Genomic DNA, 24,299 nt, shown 5'->3' on the forward strand with positions numbered 1-24,299 from the left:
TGCTTTTGTTGTTATTGTTCAGTCACGTCTGACTCTTCATAACCCCATGGACTATACCGTCAATGTATAGACAAAGACAAAGATATTGGAGTTGTTTGCCATTCCCTTCTCCAGTGGATTAAGGCAAACAGAGGTTAAGTGACTTGTCCAGGATCACATAGCTATTAAGTGTCTGAGGTCAGATTTGAACTCAGGTCTTCCTTACTCCAGACCCAGTGCTCTCAGTGCACTGAGCCATCTAGCTGTCCCTTATATGCTTTTACTAAACCCTATAGTTAGCTTAAAGGTGTGGTTGTATCACTGTTCTTTGAAATCCAACATGAGATTGGTAGAAGATGCATATGTCTACACCCTCGTTTACATCTCATATCCATACTCTTATTAAGAAGCATCGGTTTCTTAAGGGCTAGGGCTATGCCATTTGTCATCTTTACATTTCTTCTTCACATATATAGTCACAAAATATGGAAGGAATTTCTCTTGGCTGCTATGGGAGTAGGAATCAGGAATTCCTGGTGAGAAGCCTGAAGGGGATTGGTCCATTGTTATCTTAAGTGGGTTAGATTTTAGCCTTGACAAAAGGGCAAATGTGGGAGTCTGAAGGAGGAATAGACAATTTTCTTCCATTACCTACCCATTGTGAGCACAGATGGGGAGAACTGAGCTGGAAAATGATGACCTACATCATAATATGCCAACTACAACTTGGAAAATCGCTGGAGATACTCAATCCATTTGCACAATCCTGTCTGATTCCTAAAATAAGTTCTGATTGTTCAGTGCTGAGGACTTGGTTGGGGCTCTGAGAGCTGTATAGGTATGTCTACATAGTTATATATATATATATATATATATATAGATTTTATGTCTGACTAAAGCAAAATATCAGAATTAAGACTTAATTCTAGATCCCACAGAGCCTGTATACCCCTAGGGAACCATGGCCTAGGAATCAGGTGACCTGGCTTCTAATCCTAACCTTGATAATTGTGCAGCTAATTAATATCTTTATGCCTGTTTCCCTTTTTATAAAATGAACTAATACTTTCCCAGAGATGAAAAATTCTGCTTATTGGGAAGATATGGATGTGTGCCTGCCATAGCAGTGCTGTTTGATTCAGAGGGTTTGACCTGCTCAAGTCTAAAGAGCCTCTTCTCCCTCTTTGCTCATTCTCTAGTTCCTGCCTATCCCCAAAGCAGCAAACAAATGGGGAATATGAGAAGGATTTAGGTAGGATGGAGTAGGGGAAGAATCCTCTTGTTTTCTACTTTTCCCTTCACTTCAAGTCTTCATTTCAACTGTAACTATTACTTTAGTTTTTCAGTTGGCTCTCTCCTTTTCACCTACAGAGAATTTTATTGCTGAATCTCACAAATTCTTTAAATACAATTTTGTTATTATTTTTTCATCTCTATGACTTCTCAATATTGATAGCTGACCAGTCAAACCTTTTCTTGTAACAAGGAAATCCATTTAAGGAAGACTTTGGGCCACAGCAAGCTCAACTGACTGCATAATAGTCTGTCCCTATGGCATTCCATCTCTCTACTGAGAGGAAGAAAGTATATTTCTTCATGGGTTCTCTGGAACCAAGATTGAACATTTCATTTAAGCTGAATTAAACTTTTACTATCATTTTTGTTACTGTAGTCATTGTGTATGCTGCTCTCTTGGGTCTGCATTTTCACTCTCCATCTATTCTCACAAGTCTTTCTATGTTTCTCTTAATTCCTTAGCTAATAAGTTCATGTGGATGTCCCAAAGATTTCTCTCCCTCCCCAAACTTTATTTTTTAACAATTCAAGCCTCATTTAGTCATCTTCTTGCGGGCTGGGGGGGATGCAGGATAAGTATGAATGAATCCAATCAATACAACAGTGGTTATTCTCTTATTATTATTCTGATTTAAATTTGAATGTATTTGAATAGTTCCCATGTGATGGGAATAATTTAACTTCTATTCTCAGGCCAGAACAAGGGTGGGAAGAACAAAGTACACATTCTGTACTTTCTTTGCTTCTCCAAGTGACTAGAAATGATTTCCACACTGAGACCCTAGAGAATATCCCCCATCAGTCAAATCTCTGGCAAACAACAAGTCACTCTGTTGCCCAGATTGGCTTCTAGGGCCAATTTAGCTCCATAAGTTATAAGCCTTTTGGCGGATATACTTTAAACTTCTTTATAGTACACTGAATCTATGTTATCTAATTATCATATTAGATTACTGTTATAGGTTAAGCATTCAAATACAAGCAGAAATAAAGATGAAAGTTTTTTTCCTTACAAGACTACAGTTTTCATGTTCCCTCAATATCTATGTTGGATAAAACAATTGTAAGGAAAAGCCTTCTTAAAAAATAATGGGTTAATCACTTTGAACTTTATGAGTAATCAAAGATGACAAAAGATAGGAAGTCAGTGCTGGAGGGACAGTGGAGAAACTGTCCAACCTCCTTTCAACTCCTTCCAAACCAGACTTTCAGAGACCAAGCTTGGGAGAAGCTAAACTATTCATCTCTGAACTCACCAACAAGTTTCTTCACTCCAGCCATTTTCTGCCTGAGTATTGTGGGTATTCCTCACCTGAGTTCAAATTCAGCCACTTGACACATTTACTAGCTGTGTGACCTTGGGCAAGTCACTTAAACCCAATTGCCTTGCTTTCCCACCTCCAAAAAAAACAAACTAGTAATCAAATCAAAATTACTATTGCCTTTCTGACCTACCTATCATTCCATTCTTCATCCCTATGACTCCACAGACAAAACACCCTTACTTGGCCACTCCCCATATCAAAATATAATTGCTTTGTAGGCAGAAGTTATCTTCCTTCTGTGTTTATATTTCTAGTGGTAATCTCAACACTTGATACATAATAATCACTGAATTATTCATTCACACTAATATACAGTTGGTGGAACTGTGAAATGGTTCAACTACTCTGGAAAGCAATTTGGGATTATGTTTATAAAAAAGTGACTGAAATGTCTATACCCTTTGATTCAAAGATCTCACTGCTAGGCATGTATACCAAGGAGATCAAAGGCAGGATGAAAAGGCCTAATTATGTAAAAATATTCATGGTATTGGTCTTTTGTGATAACAAAGACATGAAAAAAAGCAGATCCTTAGGAATTGAGAAATGATCATACAAATTGTGGTATATTAATTTGATGAAATATTAGTGTGCCATAAGAAATGATGAATATGAGAATTTGGAGAAGCATGGGGAACCTTATATGAGCTGATACAGAGTAAAAGAAGAAGGACCTGGTATGCACAATGACTATAACAAGAATTAAATCCCCCAAACTTAATGCTGTGTAATCATAAGGATAAATCTGGGGCCTTGAGAAAAGATGAGATAATGTACTCCCCTCTTTTCTTTATGGGGCAGTTAGGTTGGGAGAGTGGATAGAACACCAGGTCTGGAATCAGGAAGATTCAAGTTCAAATCTGGCCTCAGACACTTACTAGCTATGTGACCCTGGGCAAGTCACTTGACCCCTATTTCCCTCAGTTCCTTATGTGTAAAATGGTGACACATTGGAGAAGGAAATGGCAAACCATTCTTGTATCTTTGACAAGGAAACACAAGAACGAAGCCTGTGAGGTCGCGGACAGTTTGGCAGAACTGAACAACTGAACAATAACAAAACAACAACTCTTCTTTATAGAGGTGGGGGACTATGGGTGTAGAACACTGTATACACTGCCAGACTTATTTGATGTCTTCATCAGTTTTATTCAGTTACTTTTCTTTTTCTCTCATTTTTAATCTTTCCTATAAGGGGTAGTTTGATGGGTAGGATAGGAGGTAGGGATATATTTGGAATAGAATGTAATATAAAAACAAGAACTAGCAATATAAATTTAAAAATCAATGGAATGGTGTTGCTGAAAAGGAAAAATGCTCTGTACTGTAGCTACAGGGTGGTGACCCCATGGAAGGAATGGCTTGGACTACATTGATTAAACTGCCTTCAAAGCAGAATTCTCATCGATACAATGTTTTAGCTCCATTGGTGGAACTTCACTGAAAGGAAATGTGACTTTGCTTCCCTTGGGCCCCCAGGAGGCAATCCAGATGAGAAAAGGCCAGTTGGATCAGCTGGCTTACCTTCAGTTCTGTGGAGCATCAGCTACACACATATGAACAAATAATAATTTTTTTAAAACTTTATTTTAAAAAATGCTGGTAATGACATCAGTGTTAGAACAAGGGCCTTCCTGTAGCTCTGACAAGGTAAGAGAACCAGCATTACAGAGTCAGGGGGCTCTGGGGGTGGAGATGGGGGGCAGCCTGTGAACAGGACCCCTCCCTCTCCCTTAGTCCCCATTCCCAGAGTCCCCTGCACATCTGCAGCTGCATTGGAAGACAAATCACTTTCAGCAGCTTGGAGCAGGAGGAGAAAATAAGGGAAGTCCCTCTCTGCTTCCCCTCCTTGTCCTGGCCTGAGAACAGAAGTTAATTTATTCCCTTCACAGTCAGGCCATTCAGATTAAATGGAACGTGAAACCATGAGGGGCTGGCTTGTTGAGGCATCAGGCTTCTTGGAGAAGTAGAAGGAAAGGAGCAGGGGGTGGAAAGCCCAGGCCTCAGTACTCTTCCTTCCTCTCTTTTTCACAGCTGCAAAGCCAGACTCATTCGAGTGTGTCTGGGAGCTAGCGACCTCCAGGAGAGGGGCTGCCAGGGGCCAGTGGAGGAACTCACAGCATCCCTGGCAGGCTTCTTCCCCTGCCTCCATGTTCACTTTAATAATTTGAACTGGAGCACCTCAGAATAAGATGAAATAGGACTGAAATGTATTGTGAGGGCTTGCCCCAGTATTCTACAGAAAATAGTTTATGGGGGAGGTCAAAAAGAAAACCAAAACAAACCTTACAACTCTCTTACTTGCTTCTGCTTGGGCCAAGGATATTCACAGCTTGTGAGCAACTGAGTAAAGCAGAGGAGGAAGCTCCTGTGGGGCTGAGGAGAGGGAGGCTGAGAAAAGGGAAAGCAGCAGCAGCAACCCAGAGCTCTCCCTTCTGCAGTGCACAGCGGAACCGAGCATGTTGAGAGACCCAATAGCCTGTGCCCCATAATGATGGGAATTTGGCCTGGGGAAAATGTTTGTCTTCAATAGAAATCAATTAACAAGCATTATTTATTAAGCACCTACTATGTGTTATGCTCAGTACTAGACACTGGAGTCCCAAAGACAAAAAAAAAATCAAATTAGTACTTGTTTTTGAAAAGACAAGTATATTATTTATTATCATACCATACCATACCATACCATACCACATCATATCATATCATATCATATCATATCATATCATATCATATCATATCATATCATATCATATCATATCATAATCTATATTTGGCCAGGATGGGGAGTGGGTTATAACATGTGCCTTGATAAGGAAATGCAAAGGATATCTAAATAATATAAAGTAGTTTCAAGAGTGAAAGTTGTTAAAAATTGGGAGGAGGGGCTCAGGAAAGGCCTCCTGCAGGAGGTGACCCCTAAGATGCATTCTGAAGGAAGCTCTGAAAGGAGTGCATTTCAGATATGGGGATCACTTGTGCAAGATCACAGAGGGAGGAGATTGAACGTCCTGTTCCCTCAGTTGGTGTGTAGGTTATTCTTGTAGAGACAAAAATGTAGACAGATAGATCAGTAGATACTGAAAGCCTTTCTGTCAGCACCACAGTGTGGGTTCAAAGTAGGCTTCAGTACATTTCCAATGTGCAAGAGGTGGTGGAAAAGAAACCACAGAGGAAATATGTGAATGGAAAAGGATGTGGGTTGGTCAGTTAATGAGAGTGCAGGCTGCCCCAGGGCTCTCCTGGTACAGGTAACTTGTAAAAAGATCAGAGGAAGGACTGGCCACTGTTGGACAAGGCCCTTTGTGGAGTAGCTACAGAATAATGTGGATTACATGCATGTAGGATCAGAGGGTGGGGCTACGTGGTAATCTCTTCCAGGAGATGGAATATTCACATTGATGAGGTCACAGATTCACTGAAGTATACATCATAGTTGAATGCTATGGCACAGAATCAAGAATTTTAGAGTTGGAAGGGATTTCCAAATGTTGTCAAGTTGAACCTGAACCTTAATCAAGAATGCCCCCTGCAATATCCTCATCAAGTGATTATCTTAAGAAGCCATCTCAAAAATTTTTTTTATTGCCCATCCCTATGGGAAAATTTTTTTGAGCATGCAAATGTGAGTATACTTAATTATTTATGCTTTATGTATAAGAAATATTATACTAATTATTATGAATATTATTAAGCTTACATAAAATTACAAATGAAAAAAGGTTAAAATGAAATGATATTTGATGCTAGAATGAATAGGCATTAGAGCTTATGGAACAGAGGACTCAGTGCTGAGTGTCTGCAAAGCTGTTTTGGCAGCTACCTGCAGAGAAGGTTAGAAAGGGGAGAGATCTGAGGCCAGTTAGGCCAGAGGACCTGTTAGGAGGCTATGGTACTAGGTTGGGAAGGGGAAGGAATGACAACCTGATTTAGGGTAGCAGATGAGTGGGGAGGAATAATCAAGAAGACTTAGTAACTGACTGCATATGTGAATAAGGGGTGAGGGGAAGTAAGGAATCGAAGATGACCTTGAGGTGAAAATTTTCATGACTGGACAGATTGACAGTACCCTTGAGAGTAATAGGAAAGTTTGGAACATGAGTGGGTCTGGGGGAGGGGAGAAGATAATGAAATGATGTCTGTGATTCAGATCACAATCCATCCATGCCTGTTCATTCTGTGTGATTCTGACTCATCCAAAACGGAAAAAGTGGAGGAGATGGAGCTTTTACTCACTGGTCACTTGCCCCCAAGTTCAGAGTCTGCACTCCTAGGGAGCCCTTCCCTGACACCATGAGGTGACCTGGGTGACAGGGGCAGAGTTTTCACAGTGGTATTTCAACAAATACTGTGGGTAATGGTTCATTTAGGTTATGACTTCCATTCAGAAGTAAGGGAGCTGGGAGCTTGCTTAACATGGGACAGCTGGGTATTGGGGAATATATGTTGATGTGGTTGTGCTGGAGATGAGACTCACAACTAGCTATGGCAGTGAAGGTGGGATGGGATTTGTCTTTTCACCTTCTGATTGGTTGATCACACAACTCTTGGGGTCAGGCTATGGGTAGGGCAGGGATAGATTACATAGATTGATCCTGTAAGTTACCATTATGCTATCCCTATTAAAGGACTGCCACTTTGAGACAGTGCAATAGAATGCCAGACAGGGAATTGGGAAGACCCGGGTCCAGATCCCATCTCTAACACTTATGAGCTATGTGACCACATCCCTCAGTTAACTTGTGTGAGCTTCAATTTTCTCATCCGTAGGACAGGAATTATAACACCTTCACTATAGTACCCATCTCACAATGATGTTGTGAGAGCCCTATGTAAGTGCTCTATGTGCTTTAAAGAGCTATAACATATCTGCTATTATTAATTTTCAAACCCGAACAAGAAGACTGACAAATCTCAGCTTGAATTGCCATGACCTTGAAATAGTTAAGGATCCCAGAGGAGTCCTGTAATTTCCTACCCCATTGAGGGGCTCTTGAATTAGACAATTATGGCTTGGGGAAAAAAACCTCCTATAGTCAGTTGGAAACCTGGAATAGAATTTGAACCCCACAGTGGGATGGATTTGTTGATGTGACAAGATGGGGCTGAAGTGGGAGGAGTCGGTGCCGTGTATAGGGAGAGACCCAAGCTGAGAGAGGGCAGAAGAGAGCTGCTGGGAATGAGGATGCCGAGAGAGAGAATTTCTGGGGGCCACAGTTGTTGAGAGAGAGAGAGAGAGAACTGCCAGACCAAGTTGCCCAGATTTCTGAGGGCCAGTTGGAGCTGCCCAGAACTTCTGAGAACTGCCACCTGGGGCTGCTGAGAACTGAGGAGGCATGAATGTGGTGCTGGTATTTTGTCTGTCTGTTTTGACGTTACTTTGTCAGATTTGTTTGTTGACAGAGGCCTCAGACCTTGTTGAGCCTAGGTTGATTTCAGAGGCAGAAGGTGAATCAAAGAGGATGCCGGCAATGTGTATGAATGTTGTGGTGTCTTTGTTAAGCTTTGTCTTCCCAGGAACAGAAACTGCTGAGAACTTGCCTCAGGTCAAGATGAAGAAAAGACCCCTCCTTGGGTATTGAATGCTGTGATGATATTGTAACCTAGTTGTGATCCAGGATGGCCTTTGTGTTCTCCACTTCCCCTTGAGAGGGTGCTTGGTGGTGACTGATGATATTGTAATTCAGTTGTGATCCAGGGGTGGAAAACTTTTGACTTTTGTACTTTGTGACTGAGCAAATGTACTTTGTTTATGATTGGAAACTAATCCCCAATTGAGTAGAAAGAAGACTTTGTGATTGACTAAATGAATGTACTGCCCAGGGTAGAGTACTTTGACTTTGTACTTTGTGAGTGAATTGAGAACTTACTAAATGATTGAGTTACACTCAATGGTGAATTCTGTATTTTGATTTTCTGTGAATGTTTTGCCTTAATTTGTTATGAATAAATGGAGTTTACTATGCTTGTAATCAGAACCTTGGAGGATGCTTGTGCTTGGCATTACAGAACCATACTAAGATATAGGTTAATCTATCAATCGCCTTATATAGTAGTTGGTCTCTCTGCCTCAGGTTGCTCCCCACTCCAATCAATTCTTCAGACACCTACCAAATAACATTCCTAACATACAGGTCTGACCATGTTATTCTCCTCCTCAGTAAACTCCAGTGCCTCCCTATTACCTCCAGAAATACAGATAAACCCTTCTGCTTGGCATTTAAAGCTCTTCACAATCTGGTCCCAACTCAATTCACCTTTAAAGGTTTTACACACACACACACACACACACACACACACACACACACACACACACACTATACCCTTTCACGTTCTCTATGGTCCAGTCTGACTTTCTTCTCATTCCTCATGTAGACACTCCATTTCTGTTTCAATGTCTGTTCATTGGTCATCTCCCATGCCTGGAGCACACTCCCTCTTCACCACTGCCTCTTAGAATCCCTGATTTCCTCAAAGACTTTCTTGATTCCTGAGCTACTAGAGCCCTCCTTCCCAACTAGGCACCTAGCAGCTAGGTGGTGCAGTGGAGTGGATAGAGCACGAGTCCTGGAACCAGAAAGATCAGAGTTCAAATCTAGCCTTAGACACTAACTGGCTGTGTGACCTGGGCAAGTCACTTCACCCCTGTTTGTCTACCTTTCTCCAGCTGTAAAATAGATAGCACCTGCTTCCCAGGGTTGTCATAAGGATCAAATGAGATAATAATTGGGAAGCTTTTTGCACAGTACCTGGTACATAGTGAACCTTATATTACAGTCATTTCAATCATGTCTGACTCTTTATGACCCCATTTGGGGTTTTCTTGGCAAAGATACTGGAGTGGTTTACCATTTCCTTTTCCAGTTCACTTTACAGATGAAGAAACTGAGGCAAACAGGGTTAAGTGACTTGCCTAGGGTCACACAGAAAATAAGTGACTGAGGCCACATTTGAACTCAGGAAAATTAGTCTTCTCGACTCCAGGCCCAGTGCTCTATCCGCTATGCCACCTAGCCACCCCTGGGGAGTATTAGGATTTCCATTAAGGCCTGGGCTGTACCTGATGACTTCTGTGTCTGCTTCCAAGCAGGAATTTAACTTCCAGTCTTCTTTGCCACAGTAAATCTACTGGATCATAGACTTTTTCAGATGGAAGAGACCTTAAAGGTAATTTATTCCAAAACCATGATTTTACAGATGTGGAGAGTGAGGCCTGGAAAGGTGAAAGAACTCCCAAGGTCATATAGCAAATAGCAGCGCCTAGCCTCAAGCCAAGTCACAAGGAGATCGACTTCTGTGTTTTAAATTTCAAACAAAATAAACCCTGGGGAGCTACAAGTCTTAAAATGCCTCTTTCTATGTTGACTCTATGTTGGTTATTCATTTAATCTTTTTTGGATGAAAATATTTGCTCAGCATAGGTATTTAGAAACTCACCAATCCCAGACATGTGGTTGGAAAATCTGAAAGCAAAAGAGCCAGAAAGCTTAGATAAAATCAGCTCAGTTCCCCTCCTCTTCATTAGGTCAGCTGAGCCGAGCTTCAGAAAAGGCCATAAATGGAAGAGATAGCCCAGAGGACCCCCCACCCCCCATATACACAGAAACCCAAGCACCTGGTTGAACTACTAATCATCTTAAAGGCTACTTGATAAATCATCAAAGATTTCCGAAAGTAAACAAACCAAAACAAGAAAAACAACCCACCCACCATACAATTTTTTACTTTGATATTATCAACAAATAATTTTTCACTTTGATATTATCGCTGAAGAACAAAGTCCATATTGAAACCACTTCTTAGTAATTTGAAAGAATAAATACTTCCAACGATGTTCATTTCCTGTCTGCCAAGATACTGGGTTGTATTAACCTTAATCAATCCAGAAACCTTCATTATTCACTTATTATGGGCACTGAGGGTTGCCTTCTTCCAAGATGCCTATTTTAAGCCATCTGGGGAGCCCCATAATCGGCTGGACGATCCAGTTCAGGTAATAAATATTATTTTTCCAGATCACAGGGTGTGATAGTAATGGCAATTAAAGATTCCCCTGTATTGGCTTGGTTTTCAAATTGATTGTGTTAAAACCCAGAGTTTGTTAATCCCACCTGTGGGATGGGCTTGTTGATGTGAAAAGAAAGTCCTGAACTGGGAGGAGCTGGTGATGTAGATTTGGAGAGACACTAGAGAGAGGCGGAAGATCTTTTTGGAAGCAGCACCTCGTGGAGAGAGAGAGACTAAGAGAATTGCTTGTGGCCGCTTTGAATTGCCCTGGACTTTTGAGACCTGCCCCCTGAGCTGCCAAGGACTGAGGAGACATGGCTGTTTTGCTGGTACTTTGTCTGTCTGTTTTGATGTTATTTTGCCAGATTTGTCCACTGGTGAAAGACTGTCCTTTTGTTGAAGAAGTCCTGGAACCTGGCATTTGGTTAAGAAGCCCTGAGACTGTCCTGCAGACAGAGAGTGAATACTGTCCACTGGTGAGGGACAGTGCTGTTGTTGCAGGGGTCTGGAGACTGTCCTGCAGACAGAGTGAATACTGTCCACTGGTGAAGGACAGTGCTGTTGTTGCAGGGGTCTGGGAGCCTTTCTGTTGGTTCAGAAGCCCTGAAGAAGGATTTTCTTGTTGTATGTTTACAGAAATCCTGGGAGAGGGCTTTGCTAATGTGTTCAGGGGTTCTAGGACTGTTCTACAGACAGGATAAATTCATGAAGGGACTGGCAATGTATCTTATGGCCTTGCTAAGCCTTGTCTCCCCAGGAACTAAGATTGCTGAGAACTTGCCTCGTGTCAAGATGAAGAAAAGAGCTCCATTTGGGTATTAAGTGCTGTGTTTAAACTTGATGTAACTCTGGGGTAGATTCAATTGTGATCCTAGGGGTGGGGAACTTTTGACCTTATTGTGCTCTGTGATTGACAAATGAAGGTACTTTACCTATGTTTGGAAACTAATCTCCATTTGAGAAGAGGGGTTTTGTGGTGGACTTAATGAAGGTATAGCCTAGGGGTGGAGTAGTATTTAGAACAGAGACTTTGTAATTGATTGAATGATTGGAAGGTCCTGGGGTGGGGTAGTACTTGGAGATTATTTAATCACACTTAGTAAATGCTGTATTTGGAATGATGTCATGTTTTGATCTTCTCTGTTCTGGGTTTGTTACTGAATAAAATAGAGAGCACCTATGCTGGTATTTTGAACCTGGGAAGTTGCCTTTCCTTGGCATTACATTACACAGGGTGAGTGTTTGGGAGGGAGGGGAGTAATTTGTGAATGAGAGATTTCAAACCATAGCAGAACTTATTCCTGAGACACTGTATTAGGAGCTGTGAAGGACATGAGAAAGTGTAAGACTTCATTCCCATCCTTAGGGAACTCCCAAGCCAGTTTTGTAGGAAAGAATTACAGCTAGGATTTTTTTTTTTGCCTAGGAAAGGGAGTGCCTGAGTTGTGTCTAGTTCTGAAAGGTATATACCTTTGAGGATTTCTGTTTGAAGGAGGAACAGACTTCTGCTGCTGGATAGATGGGGCAATGGTTGGGATGGTGGCACAGATAAATGGGAAGGGATTGCTCCCTAGGACAAGGGAGAAGAAGATCCTGACAGGGAGGAGCTTATCTGGGGTGCAGTGGTCAGAGTGGATGTGGAAGAAAACACCCTGGGGAAATGTTGTCAATGCTTTCTAAATTTTGGATACCTCGTGGACAAAGCCCTGTTTGCTTTGTTCTAGTTTCCACCCTTTGGATTCAGTCCTCCTTCTCCCATCACTTTTGGCATGTGACCCCACATTAGACAGAAAGGGCAGAAGGGGGCCGGTTATTTGGTTGGTACTTAATTAAATTAGCCTCTGTTAATGCAAGTAGTGGCTTTCAGCCTGACTTTATAAAGCAGTAATTCTGTTCTATTCATCCATGAGAATTTATTAAGCACCTCCCACATGCAAGACACTGTGCTAGTCACTGAGACATTGTCTTAAGTTACTTCAGCAACAGCAGAAGGAATCATTCACAAAACTCCCTCTGGGTTCAAATATACCCTTTCAAATACACGGTTATGTTTCAGAGAAAGATATGTATCAAGCAGGTTTTGATAAACCATTCCCTGAACATTAGGGGAGTCTGATGTTAAAAGGAATTTTAAAATGAATTACTTTGTAACACATCTCTTTGATTCTCCTACCCAACTGTTCCACCTCCCCCCTGCACCTTTGTGTTTTGTGTAATTCTAGATTTCACATATGTTGTATGTGGATAAAGCAGGGCACATCCATTCTTAAGCCAGTCAATTAATAAGCTTTTTCCATAGTAAAGGCGCTATGGTCCAAAGTAAAATCCAAAGTAGTAGCTGAGGCATTTAGGGATTTTCTCTGGTATAGCCAGTCAATTAATAAGCTTTTTCCATAGTAAAGGCACTATGGTCCAAAGTAAAATCCAAAGTAGTAGCTGAGGCATTTAGGGATTTTCTTTGGTATAGGTAAGTAGATACATCCTGCCAAGCCTGAGGTTATTTACTTGATAATATCAGTTATCCTAAACACCGCTGAGTACTAGGAAGATCTTTTTTAGAGATCTCTGAGCAGCTAAAATAGACTTTACAAAGACCATGTCCTTTATTAATCAATAAGCAATTATTAACCACTGGTCTGGCTTCCAACCCACATCTCACAGTTATCATCTGAGGAGGATGCTCCTGTGGAGAAGGGGTCAGCCTTACCCACCCACCAACCGCCACCCACACAGCAGACAGGCCAGCCTGACTGAGGCAGCAGGTCACCTTGAGGAAGAGGCAGGAGGTAGCATGTGCCTGGCCAGTCAAACCATCACCACCATCTCAACCATTATCTCCATGAAGACCTTAAAGGAGATAGGCCAGGACCAGGAACCCAAGAGCCTTGGGAATAGCAATGCATCCAGCTCAATGCCCTCAGCCATCATGCCCAGAAGCAGCCTCCCTGGAGATGCAGCTTGGTAACTGTTCCTGCAGAAGCTACAGTTACCCCTTTGGAAGACTCCAAAATGAAAACTCTTGTCACCAAAGTCCTTGGAACTGTCACATGGCTCAACATCACCCACTAGGATGATTTCATCAGTGGAAATGACAAGAAAGAAGAGGCTATTTGCTCTTCCACCATACCCCAAGGACCATGGGACCTTTCCATCTGATCTGCAGCTGAAACCTTCCATACATATTGTCTCCTTGGTTAGAATGTGAGCTCCTGGAAAGCAGGTACTGCCTTGTTCTTCCATTCATATCTTCAGGATTTAGCGTGGTGCTTTGCACACAGTAAATTCTTAATAAATGCTTATTCATTCCTTAATCCATTTATTCACCTACTATGAATGCCAAGGAATTCAGTGCTGCTGTTATGACCCCATAGTCATAGATCAGAGCTGGAAGGAATCTGGGAGACTATTTTTCTAGTCTGACATCCCTCATTCTACAGATAAAAAACTGAAACCCAGAGAGATGAAATTAGTTGATTATATGGTATTGAAATAGGGCTGGGGAACATAGTGTCTGGAGCCAGGACTGACCAAAAGTCATTGCAGACCTCTACCAAGTGGATGAGCTCTCTTTAGAAGAAGGTCCTCCTTCTCTTCTCAGGAGGATGGCCCTACCCAGCCTTTGCCTGGAGGCCATTATTTTTGTGAAAACCATTGTTTGAGAATTAGAGACAGAGAAATGGGGAAATGCTGGGACTTACTTCACAAGGAGAGTTCTTCATTGGTGCAGGAAACATGATACTGGTCAGGACCACAGTTTCTGTTGGGCTAGCCTTGCTAGTGTTAAACAGCATTGTGTAGCCTGTGGGGAGAGGAAGCAAGAGATTTTTATCAAGAATAGAAAAGCAAGTCTGAATACAGACTGAAACTCTTTCTTTCTTTCTTCCTTCCTTCCTTCCTTCCTTCCTTCCTTCCTTCCTTCCTTCCTTCCTTCCTTTCTTTTTCTTTCTTTCTTTCTTTCTTTCTTTCTTTCTTTCTTTCTTTCTTTCTTTCTTTCTTTCTTTCTTTCTTTCTTTCTTTCTTTCTTTCTTTCTTTCTTTCTTTCTTTCTTTCTTTCTCTTTCTTTCTTCCTTTCTTTGTCTCCCCTTCTCTCCCTTTCTCCCTCCCTCCCTCCCTTTCTTTCTTTCTTTCTTTTTTGAGTCTTCTTGCAAAAAAATACTAATATGGAAAGGTTTTTACATGATTGCACCAGTATAACCTATATTAGACTGCTTACTGTCTCAGCGAAGCTATAGGGTAGGGAAGGAGAGAGAGAATTTGGAGCTCAAAACTTTAAAAAATGTTAAAATTTATTTTTACATGTAACTGGGGAAAGATTAAATATTATTAAAAAACTATAGCAAGAATAAAGCTTGGTTGTAATAAATAGAACCAAGGGTCTTAAATTACTTATTTGAATATTTTCTGATCAACATCTGACAACTTTATGATATGAAAAATCTTGTGTACTTAATAAAGTTTTTGATAAAAAATCAAAAAGCATGATTCTTCAATTCATCACACATTTATACATATATAGTACGTGCTAAGCAATGAGATAGTTAGCTAGAGAAATATACAGTTTTTGCCTTCAAAGAGCTTATAGCTTAGTGGATTTGGGCTAAGGTGGGTAAACAAATAAGCATAAATAAAAATGGAATGTGAAAATACCTGAGTTTATACATCATGAGGGAAGCACAGAGTGCAATGTGAGTTCAGGAGAGTGGGATCATTTCATGATTGGGAAAGGGAAGGACTGGGAAATACTATATGGAAGAGGTTGGTATGGATCTGCTCAACCTGTCACATATAAAGGATGGGTAAGATTTCACCTGGCACTGGTCAAAGCATTTAGAGCAGGAATGGATCTTGAGTCATTGAGCTCAACACCTCTCATTTTACAGAGAAGGAAACTGAGGCCCACAGATGTCATAGATTGAGAACTGGCAGAGACCTTACAGACCATCCATCTAGTCTAACCTCATCATTTTACAGATGATGAAATTGAGACCTAGAAGAATTAAGTGACTCGCCCAGGGTCATACAGGTGGAAAATACAGGGTCATACAGGTGGAAAAGAGAGTCTGGAAGGGCCATCTGTCATTGATGCCACAAAAGGGGCCACCTTTTTGAATCCTGCATATATCTTGTTTGTACACAGCCATTTGTGCATTCCATTGGGACTGTGGGCTCCTTAAGGTCAGGCACCATGCTTTTTGCCTTTTTTTGCATCCCCAGGGCTTAGCACAGAGCTTGGCACACAGTAACTGCTGAATAAAGGCTTGCTGATGGACTGACTGAATGAATGGGAGATTGACTAAATAACTTCTTAGGCTTTTTCAGTTGGAAGATTCTATGAGAACTAGAGTTCTGTTTTCTCTCTATCTTCTGTCAGAGATACCATCTAGTCTCACAGCAGAGCTGAGAGACATGAACTGAAGCAAGAGGGTCGGGCTAATCCACATACAGCCGAATTCACATTCTGAGTAACGAGTTCCTGAAGAGTAAAGAGTTCCTCAGTTCTTTCTCTCTCTCCCTCAGGGTAGTTGGGGATTACTTTAGCAAAAACCTAACTGCTTCTGATGTATACAGACATTTTAGCTTGGGAATCTTTGGAGACTAAGAATAAACTTTCCATATATTTAAAGGAGGCAAATGGGTTATCTGGATGTCTTTATTTTACACATTTATTATAATTATCATACTATGCTACATATTTCTATTAAATGTCATTACAATATTAATTATTAATATTAATCAACTAATCAATAAGCATTTGTATATGGACCAGGTACTGTGCTAAGTAAACACTACTAACACAAGAACAGAAATCAATACCTTGAAGAACTTACACATTTTTATTATTATATTTAAAAAAACACCACCATTATGAGAATTATAGTTTTCAAAAAGCATAGTATAGTGGAAAGAGAATAGGATTCGGAATTAGAGGAGCTGGATTCAAATCCTGACTCTGCCATTTACTACTTGTGCTATCTAGGGCAAATCATTTAAATTCTATGTAAAATGAGGATGTTGGTACCTTCTTACTGATGACCTATAGGGTCACCTCCAGCTGTAAATACCTGATCCTATTCTCTGCTGTCATTTCTGCAAAGGGAGGGATTTCTGTAAGAAGTTAACCAGTGAGAAATTACAGGTTGCTAAATCTAGAGGCAATATTCCTCCTTTTATCCCAAGGAGGAAAAAAATGCAGATGCTGAGGAAAGAAGGGTGAGCTCAGGCCTGGAGACTTGTTCTCAGTAAGGAATTTTTCTTTTGTACTTGGGAGGGCTTTAGGTCTTACCATGGTTTTGCAATGGAAGCCCTCAATTTCACTCACCTCCCAGGACAATGGCAGAAAAGCCCTAATGACCTAAGCAGGGGTGGGGAACCTACAGCCTCAGGCTACATGTGGTCCTCTAGGTCCTCAAGTGTGACCCTTTGACTGATTCAGTCAAAGGACTGAATTTGAGGACCTAGATTCAGTCAAAGAAGGGCTGCACTTGAGGATCTAGAGGGCCATATATGTCCTCGAGGTTGCAAGTTCCTGACCCATGTTAGAGTATGCCATAACCATCTGTCAGGTCCTACTAAATTAGTTCTGTGGCAGCCCTTTGCTTTTATTTAGAAAGCAGGTGAGATTAACTATTACAGAAGACTTAAAAAAGTTAAAAGTTCTTTTTTTTCCCAATCAGCAAAATCTGTCTGTTTCTCCCCTCCCCTTCTCTGCATTGAGAAAGAAAAAAACAACAAAACCCATGTAACAAATGCATATCGTCAAATACAACAAATGTCTGCATTGGTTGTGTTCAAATAAACATGTTTCTGAGTTCTTCACATCTCTATCAGGATGCAGGCAGTACATTCATCTGTGAGTTCTCTGGTTGGTCATTACACTAATCAGACTTCCTAAGTTATTCAGAGTTGTTTGTCTTTACCATATGGTTGGCATTGGACAAATTGTTCTCCTGGTCCTGCTCATTTCACTCTCTATTAGTTCACACTGGGCCCAACAGGATGGTGAAGGATCATGGGATTATATACTCAAAGCTAGGAGAGACTTCTGAGACCATCAGAGACCAGACCAAGGTCACATAGGTAGTAAGTGGCAGAGACAGGATCCACACTTATGTGAGCCATGTGGATGGTGGATTAGGCGTTTTTCTGTTTGGCCTTTAGAGGATGTCCCTAAAAGCAATGGGTGGAAGTTTCAGAGACAGTTTTTGGCTTGTCAGGAAATACTTCTCAAGAAATAATGTGTCCAAAAGTGGGATGGGCTGCCTGGAGAGTTCATGAGTTTGGTTCAGTGTTGTTCTATAAGCCTTTATTAAGTCCTGTTCTTTGCATGGGAATTTCTCCTTGTTAAAAATCTTTAAGTGAAGTTTTGGATAGTCACTTTTTGGGTGTGTAAGGATGCCTGTCCAGGTATTGGTTGGACCAGCTGAACTCTGTGGTCTCTTCTGACTCAGTTTCTATGATCCTGGCACTAAGCTTTAGGCTTTTAAGAGCTTGAAAAGGTAGAGGGGCTTAGAAGCATGGCGCTAACTCTCCCTGGGAATGGGGGGGTTCCAGATCGGATGTCTCATTCCCAAGGCAAGACACAGGATACTGAACGAATAGTACACAGCCTTCCTATACTCCAGTCTTCCCATGCCCAGAAATCTCAGTCTAGTTTATCTTTCAGTTAATTCCTATGTCCCTATCCTTGTCAAGTTTTTCCTTCAGCAAAGATCAGGAACACCTGTGAATCAATCAGATGATTCTTTAGGCCAGAAGTGAGTCAAAGGAATAAGCAGGAATCACACAGGCTGTTGTTGTGTTCGTCCTTTGTTTTTGAAGGGAAGTGATGACATGACTCGCAGTTGACTTTGATTTGAGTGAATGAGGACTGTGTAGGTCACCAGACTCACTTTCTCCTCCAGAGCCATCTGGGTCCAGTGACCAGATATTCATCAGGACGACTGGAGATGGCCCAGGATGCAATGGGAGATCCTGGCCATTTTAGGCTAAGGCCTTTTCACATACTCACTTAGAGTGAGGTAATGCCTTTTCAGTGAATAGGCTTCTTGAAAAGGTGAATCAAGGGATGGCCCCTTTAATTAGAAAAAAATCAAACTGGGAAGGGAAGACCCTCAGGGTTGCTGTTTCAAAGAGAAACAGTTTTTACCATAAACAGTCAGTGTAATTCTGGAGGGCCCAAAATACAGTCATTAAGTGCAGCTTGGGCAGGGAGCTATTGTAGTCCAATCTATGAGCTTCAGAATGAAGGTTTTGTGAAAGGAGAGAGAGAAAGACAGACAGACAGAGACAGCGACAGACAGAGAGAGACAGACAGAGAGACAGAGAGAGACACAGAGAAAGACACAGAGAGAGACAGAGAGACAGACACAGAGAGAGAGACAGAGAGACACAGAGAGAGAGAGAGAAGAAAGGAATCTAGCCAGCAAACCCCTTGTGGGGGAGAAGGAGGGAAAGAGGGAGGAGAGGGAGAGGGTGAGCTGAGTTATCCAACTAGCTAGAGCCCCATTCAGGCAGCTTGGTCTCCTTACAGGTTGTGTTTGTCCTTCATTTTCAAAGAGGACCTTGGCATCAGGGAAATGACGACATGACTTGGTTGACTTTGATTTAAGTGAAGGAGTTCTAAAGGCAAAATTTTGCTTATCTGGACCTGAGCTAGCCCCATTATCTAAGTTATGAGATTCTCTAGCTCTAGCTTTGATTTCTCGTTCCCTGCCCTTTACCTCATGGTATGATAGGGCTCTTGTGGGGAAGGACATTGGGTAGGAATGTGGGTGTAAGGGAACAGTACCTTGGTGATTCAGAAGCGGGGCATCCTCCAAGATCCCCACCTGCCACTGGGGAGCATGGGCCATGGCCATGCCTTGAGTCCAACCACAGTCTCCATCCTCAAAGTCACAATAAAATCCAGTTGGGAGATTTTCTGTAAGGAGAAAGTAGAGATACAGTCAATGCAATTCCAAATTCTGATTAAATCCATGTTTAGCAGGAATTAATAATGCTATTATTAAGTTATCTTCTATGAGAATGCAAACATCTTGAGAGCAAGGACTGTCTTGTGTTTCTCTCTGTATCTTGCTGCTTAGCACAGTGTTTTAGACATAACAAATACTTAAATCCTCGTTTCTTCATCCATTCATTCCTCTACTCTGTGTACTGCACTATGATAAGTACTGGATGAGCAAACACTAGCTGTCTCTTCATGATATCTTAGTCCTTCCTATTTGGGAAGAAAGGCATTTCATAGTCTAATTCCCACAAAGCTGCTAGTGACTTTCTGGTATTATTGATTCATTTCTTTACACATTCACCCATTTAACAAGCATTTACTAAGTGCCTATTGGGAGGCACTGGAGAGTTTACCAGGCGTCTGCATTTTAAAACAGAACTTCAAGGAAATTCAAAGAAATGAGTGGACTAACTGTAGAATTCCAGGTACCATGATGGGCAAATAGGAAAAGTGTTTTTCAGTGGGAAACCCCTCACTGGCTTGCTTCTGATCATTCCCCAGAAGAGACATCCTACTCTGCCTAATTGGAAAGCTAGCCCTGCAAAGAAACTACCATAATCCTTTGTTCCTTCTCAGACGCTCCCTGGGCCCAGTATCATAAGGTGAGACCCATATAGATGTCTTCTTCCTGTAACCTAGCAGGGTGCAGGTGGGACCCTGGATTTCAATGGCGGCTCTTCCACGATGACATAAAGCAAGTAATTTCCCTTATCTGGACCTCAGCTTCCTCGTCTGTGAAATGATCCTGTTGGACTAAATGACCTTAAAGGACCTTTCCAGCCCTGGATCTATGAACTATGAGCTGAAGGGCTGACTTTGAGAAGTGTGTACCTGTAAAATGTTTGTGTCAACCTATTCACATGCTCCCTTAGTCATAGGCTCTGGGACGGATCCTGATCTCAATACAGTCAGTCCGGGAGGTAGCAGTAAGGCCAAGCTGCCGAAGAATGGGCTCCATCCAACAGGAGGAATGGAACCATATTCCTCCACCCAGAAAGGCAGGTTAACCCAAAGCACCCCTTTTCTGTCTGCTACCTCCTGACAGGGAGGGGCCCTCTCTCTTCCTGGCTGTGACAGTGCTTCAGTGAATTATTGCTCATCCTCCCCAACCTCCTGCCCTGTTTTTTCCTGGGCTTTTCACACAGAGGCATAATCATAAATTAAAACAAGTTGTCACTGACTTTGAACATCTCTTCCCATTTATATCCCACTGAAGAAATCATTTCCTCCCTGAGCCCTGTGTGAAGTTCCTCTGATGAAAAATCCAACAGTAAAGGAAGAAAGCTTTCTGTTTTATTTTTTATTCCCCCTTGAGGAGTCCCCAATCTACTTCACTTTGCAGCAGCTAACTGGTAGCTGGAAGGAACCCCTGCTGTGATATGCTTTTTCAAATATAGAGCTTTGCCAGGCAAGCCTTACAGGATGCCTATCCAGTAGGAGAGCTGGGGCTCTTGGGAGAAGGGAAAAGGAGGCTGAGCCAAGGCTCCCCTTTCTTTCTAGTTTAGCCAGCTGACTGCCTTCTGCTTGGGATGTGGGTTCCAAGAATGCACCCTATCTTCTGGGACACAAATATCAGCATTAGGAGATCTGGTGTCTCACCTGGAATCTGCCACTTGCTAGTCATGTGACTGTCTCTCCAAACCTCAGTATTCTCATTTGCAAAATGGGTATACTACAACCTGCCCTAGTTAACTTGTAAAGTTATTGTGAGGATCAAACAACACAATGAGAAATGTATATGAAATGAATGAAAATGAAAATACTTCGAATAATGACAACTAGCATCTATGTAGCAATTTTTTTTTTTCCTTTTTGGAGGGCAATTGGGGTTAAATAACTTGCCCGAGGTGACACAGCTAGTTTGTGTGTGTGTATGTGTGTGTGTGTGTGTGTGTGTGTGTGTGGGTGTGTGTGTGGGTGTTAAGTGTTTGAGGCCAGAACTGAACTTGGGTCCTCCTGACTCTGAGGCCGGCACTTTACTCACTGCGCCACCTAGCCGCCCCACTACATAGCAATTTAAGGTTTACAAAACATCTTTTTTTTTTTTTTAATGTGAATTTCTTTTCTTTTTTCTTTTTTGGAGGGCAATTGGGGTTAAGCAACTTGCCCAAGGTCACACGGCTAGTTTTTGTGTTAAGTGTCTGAGCCTGGCTTTGAACTCAGGTCCTCCTGATTCCAGGGCCAGTGCTCTATTCACTGCACCACCTAGCTGTCCCCTACAAAACATCTTACAAATATTATCTTATTTCATTCTTGCAATAACCCTGGGAAGTTGGTACTATTAATATCTATCCTTATGTTACAGACGAAGCAATTGAGACTGAGAAAGGTTTAGTATCCAGGGTCACACAGCTAGAAAGTATCTGAGGTTGGATTTGAATTCAGGTCTTCCTGACTCCAAGCCTAACACTCTATCTACTGCATGCATCACTTGGCTGCCTTTTCGAAAGGCAGAAATGTACAAATGTATGAAATTGTCCATTGCCCTGGGGTCACTAGTCACTTAGATCAGGATGCTGGACAGAGATAATGAATTACAATGGTCTATAGGTATAGGCTTACAAAGAGCTTTCCTGATCCCTTTAAAATGCTAGGACCACCGACCAACCCTCAGAAGCTTATATCTATTTTGCATATACCTATATATGAGCACATTGACTATAAGTTCCTTGAAGAACAGGGACTGTTTTATTTTCATCTTCATAGTTGCAGCCCCTAAGACAGAGCCTGGAACATCACAGGCAGGTCATCAGTGCTTTCTGAATGATGGATTCTAACCAGGTGAAGTAATAGTACAAGTGGTTTTTTTTTCCTTTTATAGATGGGGGAACTGAGGTTTTAATTATTAGGAAGTTTTTCCTGATTTCAAACTTAATGTGCATCTTTGCACCCTTTACTCACTGGCCCTAGAGCAAGAATCCCTCCAAGGCCAAGCAGAGGCAGTCTATTGGAATGCTAGATTTTGGGGGTGGCCTGAGCAGAAGGACCATTGCTTTGGTCTCTTTGTTCTGGACTCCCTGGTCTTCTTTATGCAGTTTAAGATTGGAGGGTCATAAATTTAGAACTGGGAAGGATAGCAGAAGTCACCTAATTCAGCCCCATTTTACAGATGAGGAAACAGTAAACAGAGGTGAAGAGACTTGCCCAAGGTCAAATAAGTAGTAAGTAGCAAGACTGGGATTTAAACACATGTTTGGATTCTCTATCCAACACTCAGTCTGCTGTACCACATCTGTCCTCCCCCATCTGGATAATATACAGTAGGATGGTCTGTCAGATCTGCAGGATGGACTCAAAGGTCGTAGGATAGCTTTAGTTTAAGGCAGTATTTATTTTTTATTTTTTTTGCTTTTTGGAGGGGGGAAGGCAGGGCAAATTGGGGTTAAGTGACTTGCCCAAGGTCACAGGGCTAGTAAATATTAAATGTCTGAGGTCGGTTTTTGAACTCAGGTCCTCCTAACTCCAGGGATGGTGCTCTATTCACTGTGTCACCTAGCCACCCCAGAACTGAATATTCTAATACAGAAACAGGAAGGCTTGGAACTGCAGAAGGACATTGTTATGAATCATTCTGCATAACACAACTGCAGGACTTTGGCTATCTTTTGCTGAACTTGATGGCAGAGGTCATTGTTTGGTACAGAAAACTGAGTATATGCAATCAAACATTAGAAATACTAGTTCCTATTTATATAGGGCTTTAGACTTTACCAAACACGTTCTCCCCAATAACTTATGAAGAAGGCAATGTGAGTATTATTATGCCCATTTTACAGATGAGGAAACTTGAGGCTCAGGGAAATTAAAGTAACTTGTCCAGTGCTACCTAAGGCTTCTGACTTGAAGATCAGTGTCTTTTTTTTTAACTTTTAATTTTTTAAAGATTGTAACACACTATAGTCTGTTAAACTAATAAAGTCAGTGAATTCAACACTGAGATTTTCTATGATCCATCCCAAAACAGGAAACTAAAAGATGATGATAGGTATGCTTTTATAGCTCATCAAGGTTTTCAAAGTGCTTTTATATACATTATGTCACTTGAAGCAAGATGGAGGTCAGAGGGACATGGGAGGAAAAACAAGACAAGCCTCAATTTCCTCATCTGTAAAGTGACAGAGTTGGACTGGGTGGCTTCTGAGATGGCCCTTCCAATTATAGAAGTAGATCTATGGGCCTGTGAGCTTATAAATCGTGCATACATGAGTGCATGTGTGTGTGTATGTGAGTGTGAATGTGTGTGCATGAGTGTGTGTGCACGTGTGTGTATGTGTGTGTGCACGTGTGTATGAGTGTGTGTGCACGTGCATGCTTTGTTAGACTTACAGCTCATAGCAGAGAAGATATGACAGTGAAACAGTGTTCACCCTGGCTCTTTCTTCATAGTTCTCTATTTTTCTGTTCTGCTACAACTTCTGACCTAGTTCCTCTTTTATGTGGCTGAGTATCCTTTGGGAAAGAGATGTTGGCTTGTCGATAAGAAAGCGTGGCTGCGTAAGCCAGCATGGCACAAGGCTTTCACTTCAGTGCCTGCAGAAGGACTGTCTTGTTCTCACCCCTGTATCCCCAGGACTAGATCCCAAGTTGGGAGAAAGCTCATGGGGCACTCAGTAATAGGCTGACACCAGTGGGCTCAGACTTCTCATGGTTCTGTCCCTTACTTGCTGTGTAACCTGGAGCAAAAA

The 24,299-nt window shown here is 41.7% G+C and overlaps 1 protein-coding gene across 1 annotated transcript in view; it reads right to left on the bottom strand.

The window, feature by feature from the left end:
* ALK (ALK receptor tyrosine kinase) overlaps positions 1 to 24,299 on the bottom strand; it is a 1,085,901-nt gene that overhangs the window by 177,853 nt on the left and 883,749 nt on the right. The window contains exons 7-8 of the mRNA XM_069072137.1: positions 19,396 to 19,527; positions 14,306 to 14,406 (exon numbers count right to left, since the gene is read on the bottom strand). Coding sequence (XP_068928238.1) covers positions 14,306 to 14,406; positions 19,396 to 19,527 — 233 coding nt within the window. The remainder of the gene's footprint in view (positions 1 to 14,305; positions 14,407 to 19,395; positions 19,528 to 24,299) is intronic.

This window comes from Petaurus breviceps, unplaced genomic scaffold (assembly GCF_028583685.1).
Source record: "Petaurus breviceps papuanus isolate PSGF00001 unplaced genomic scaffold, PetGlider_PUasm1.0 90845, whole genome shotgun sequence".
NCBI classification, from domain to species: domain Eukaryota; kingdom Metazoa; phylum Chordata; class Mammalia; order Diprotodontia; family Petauridae; genus Petaurus; species Petaurus breviceps.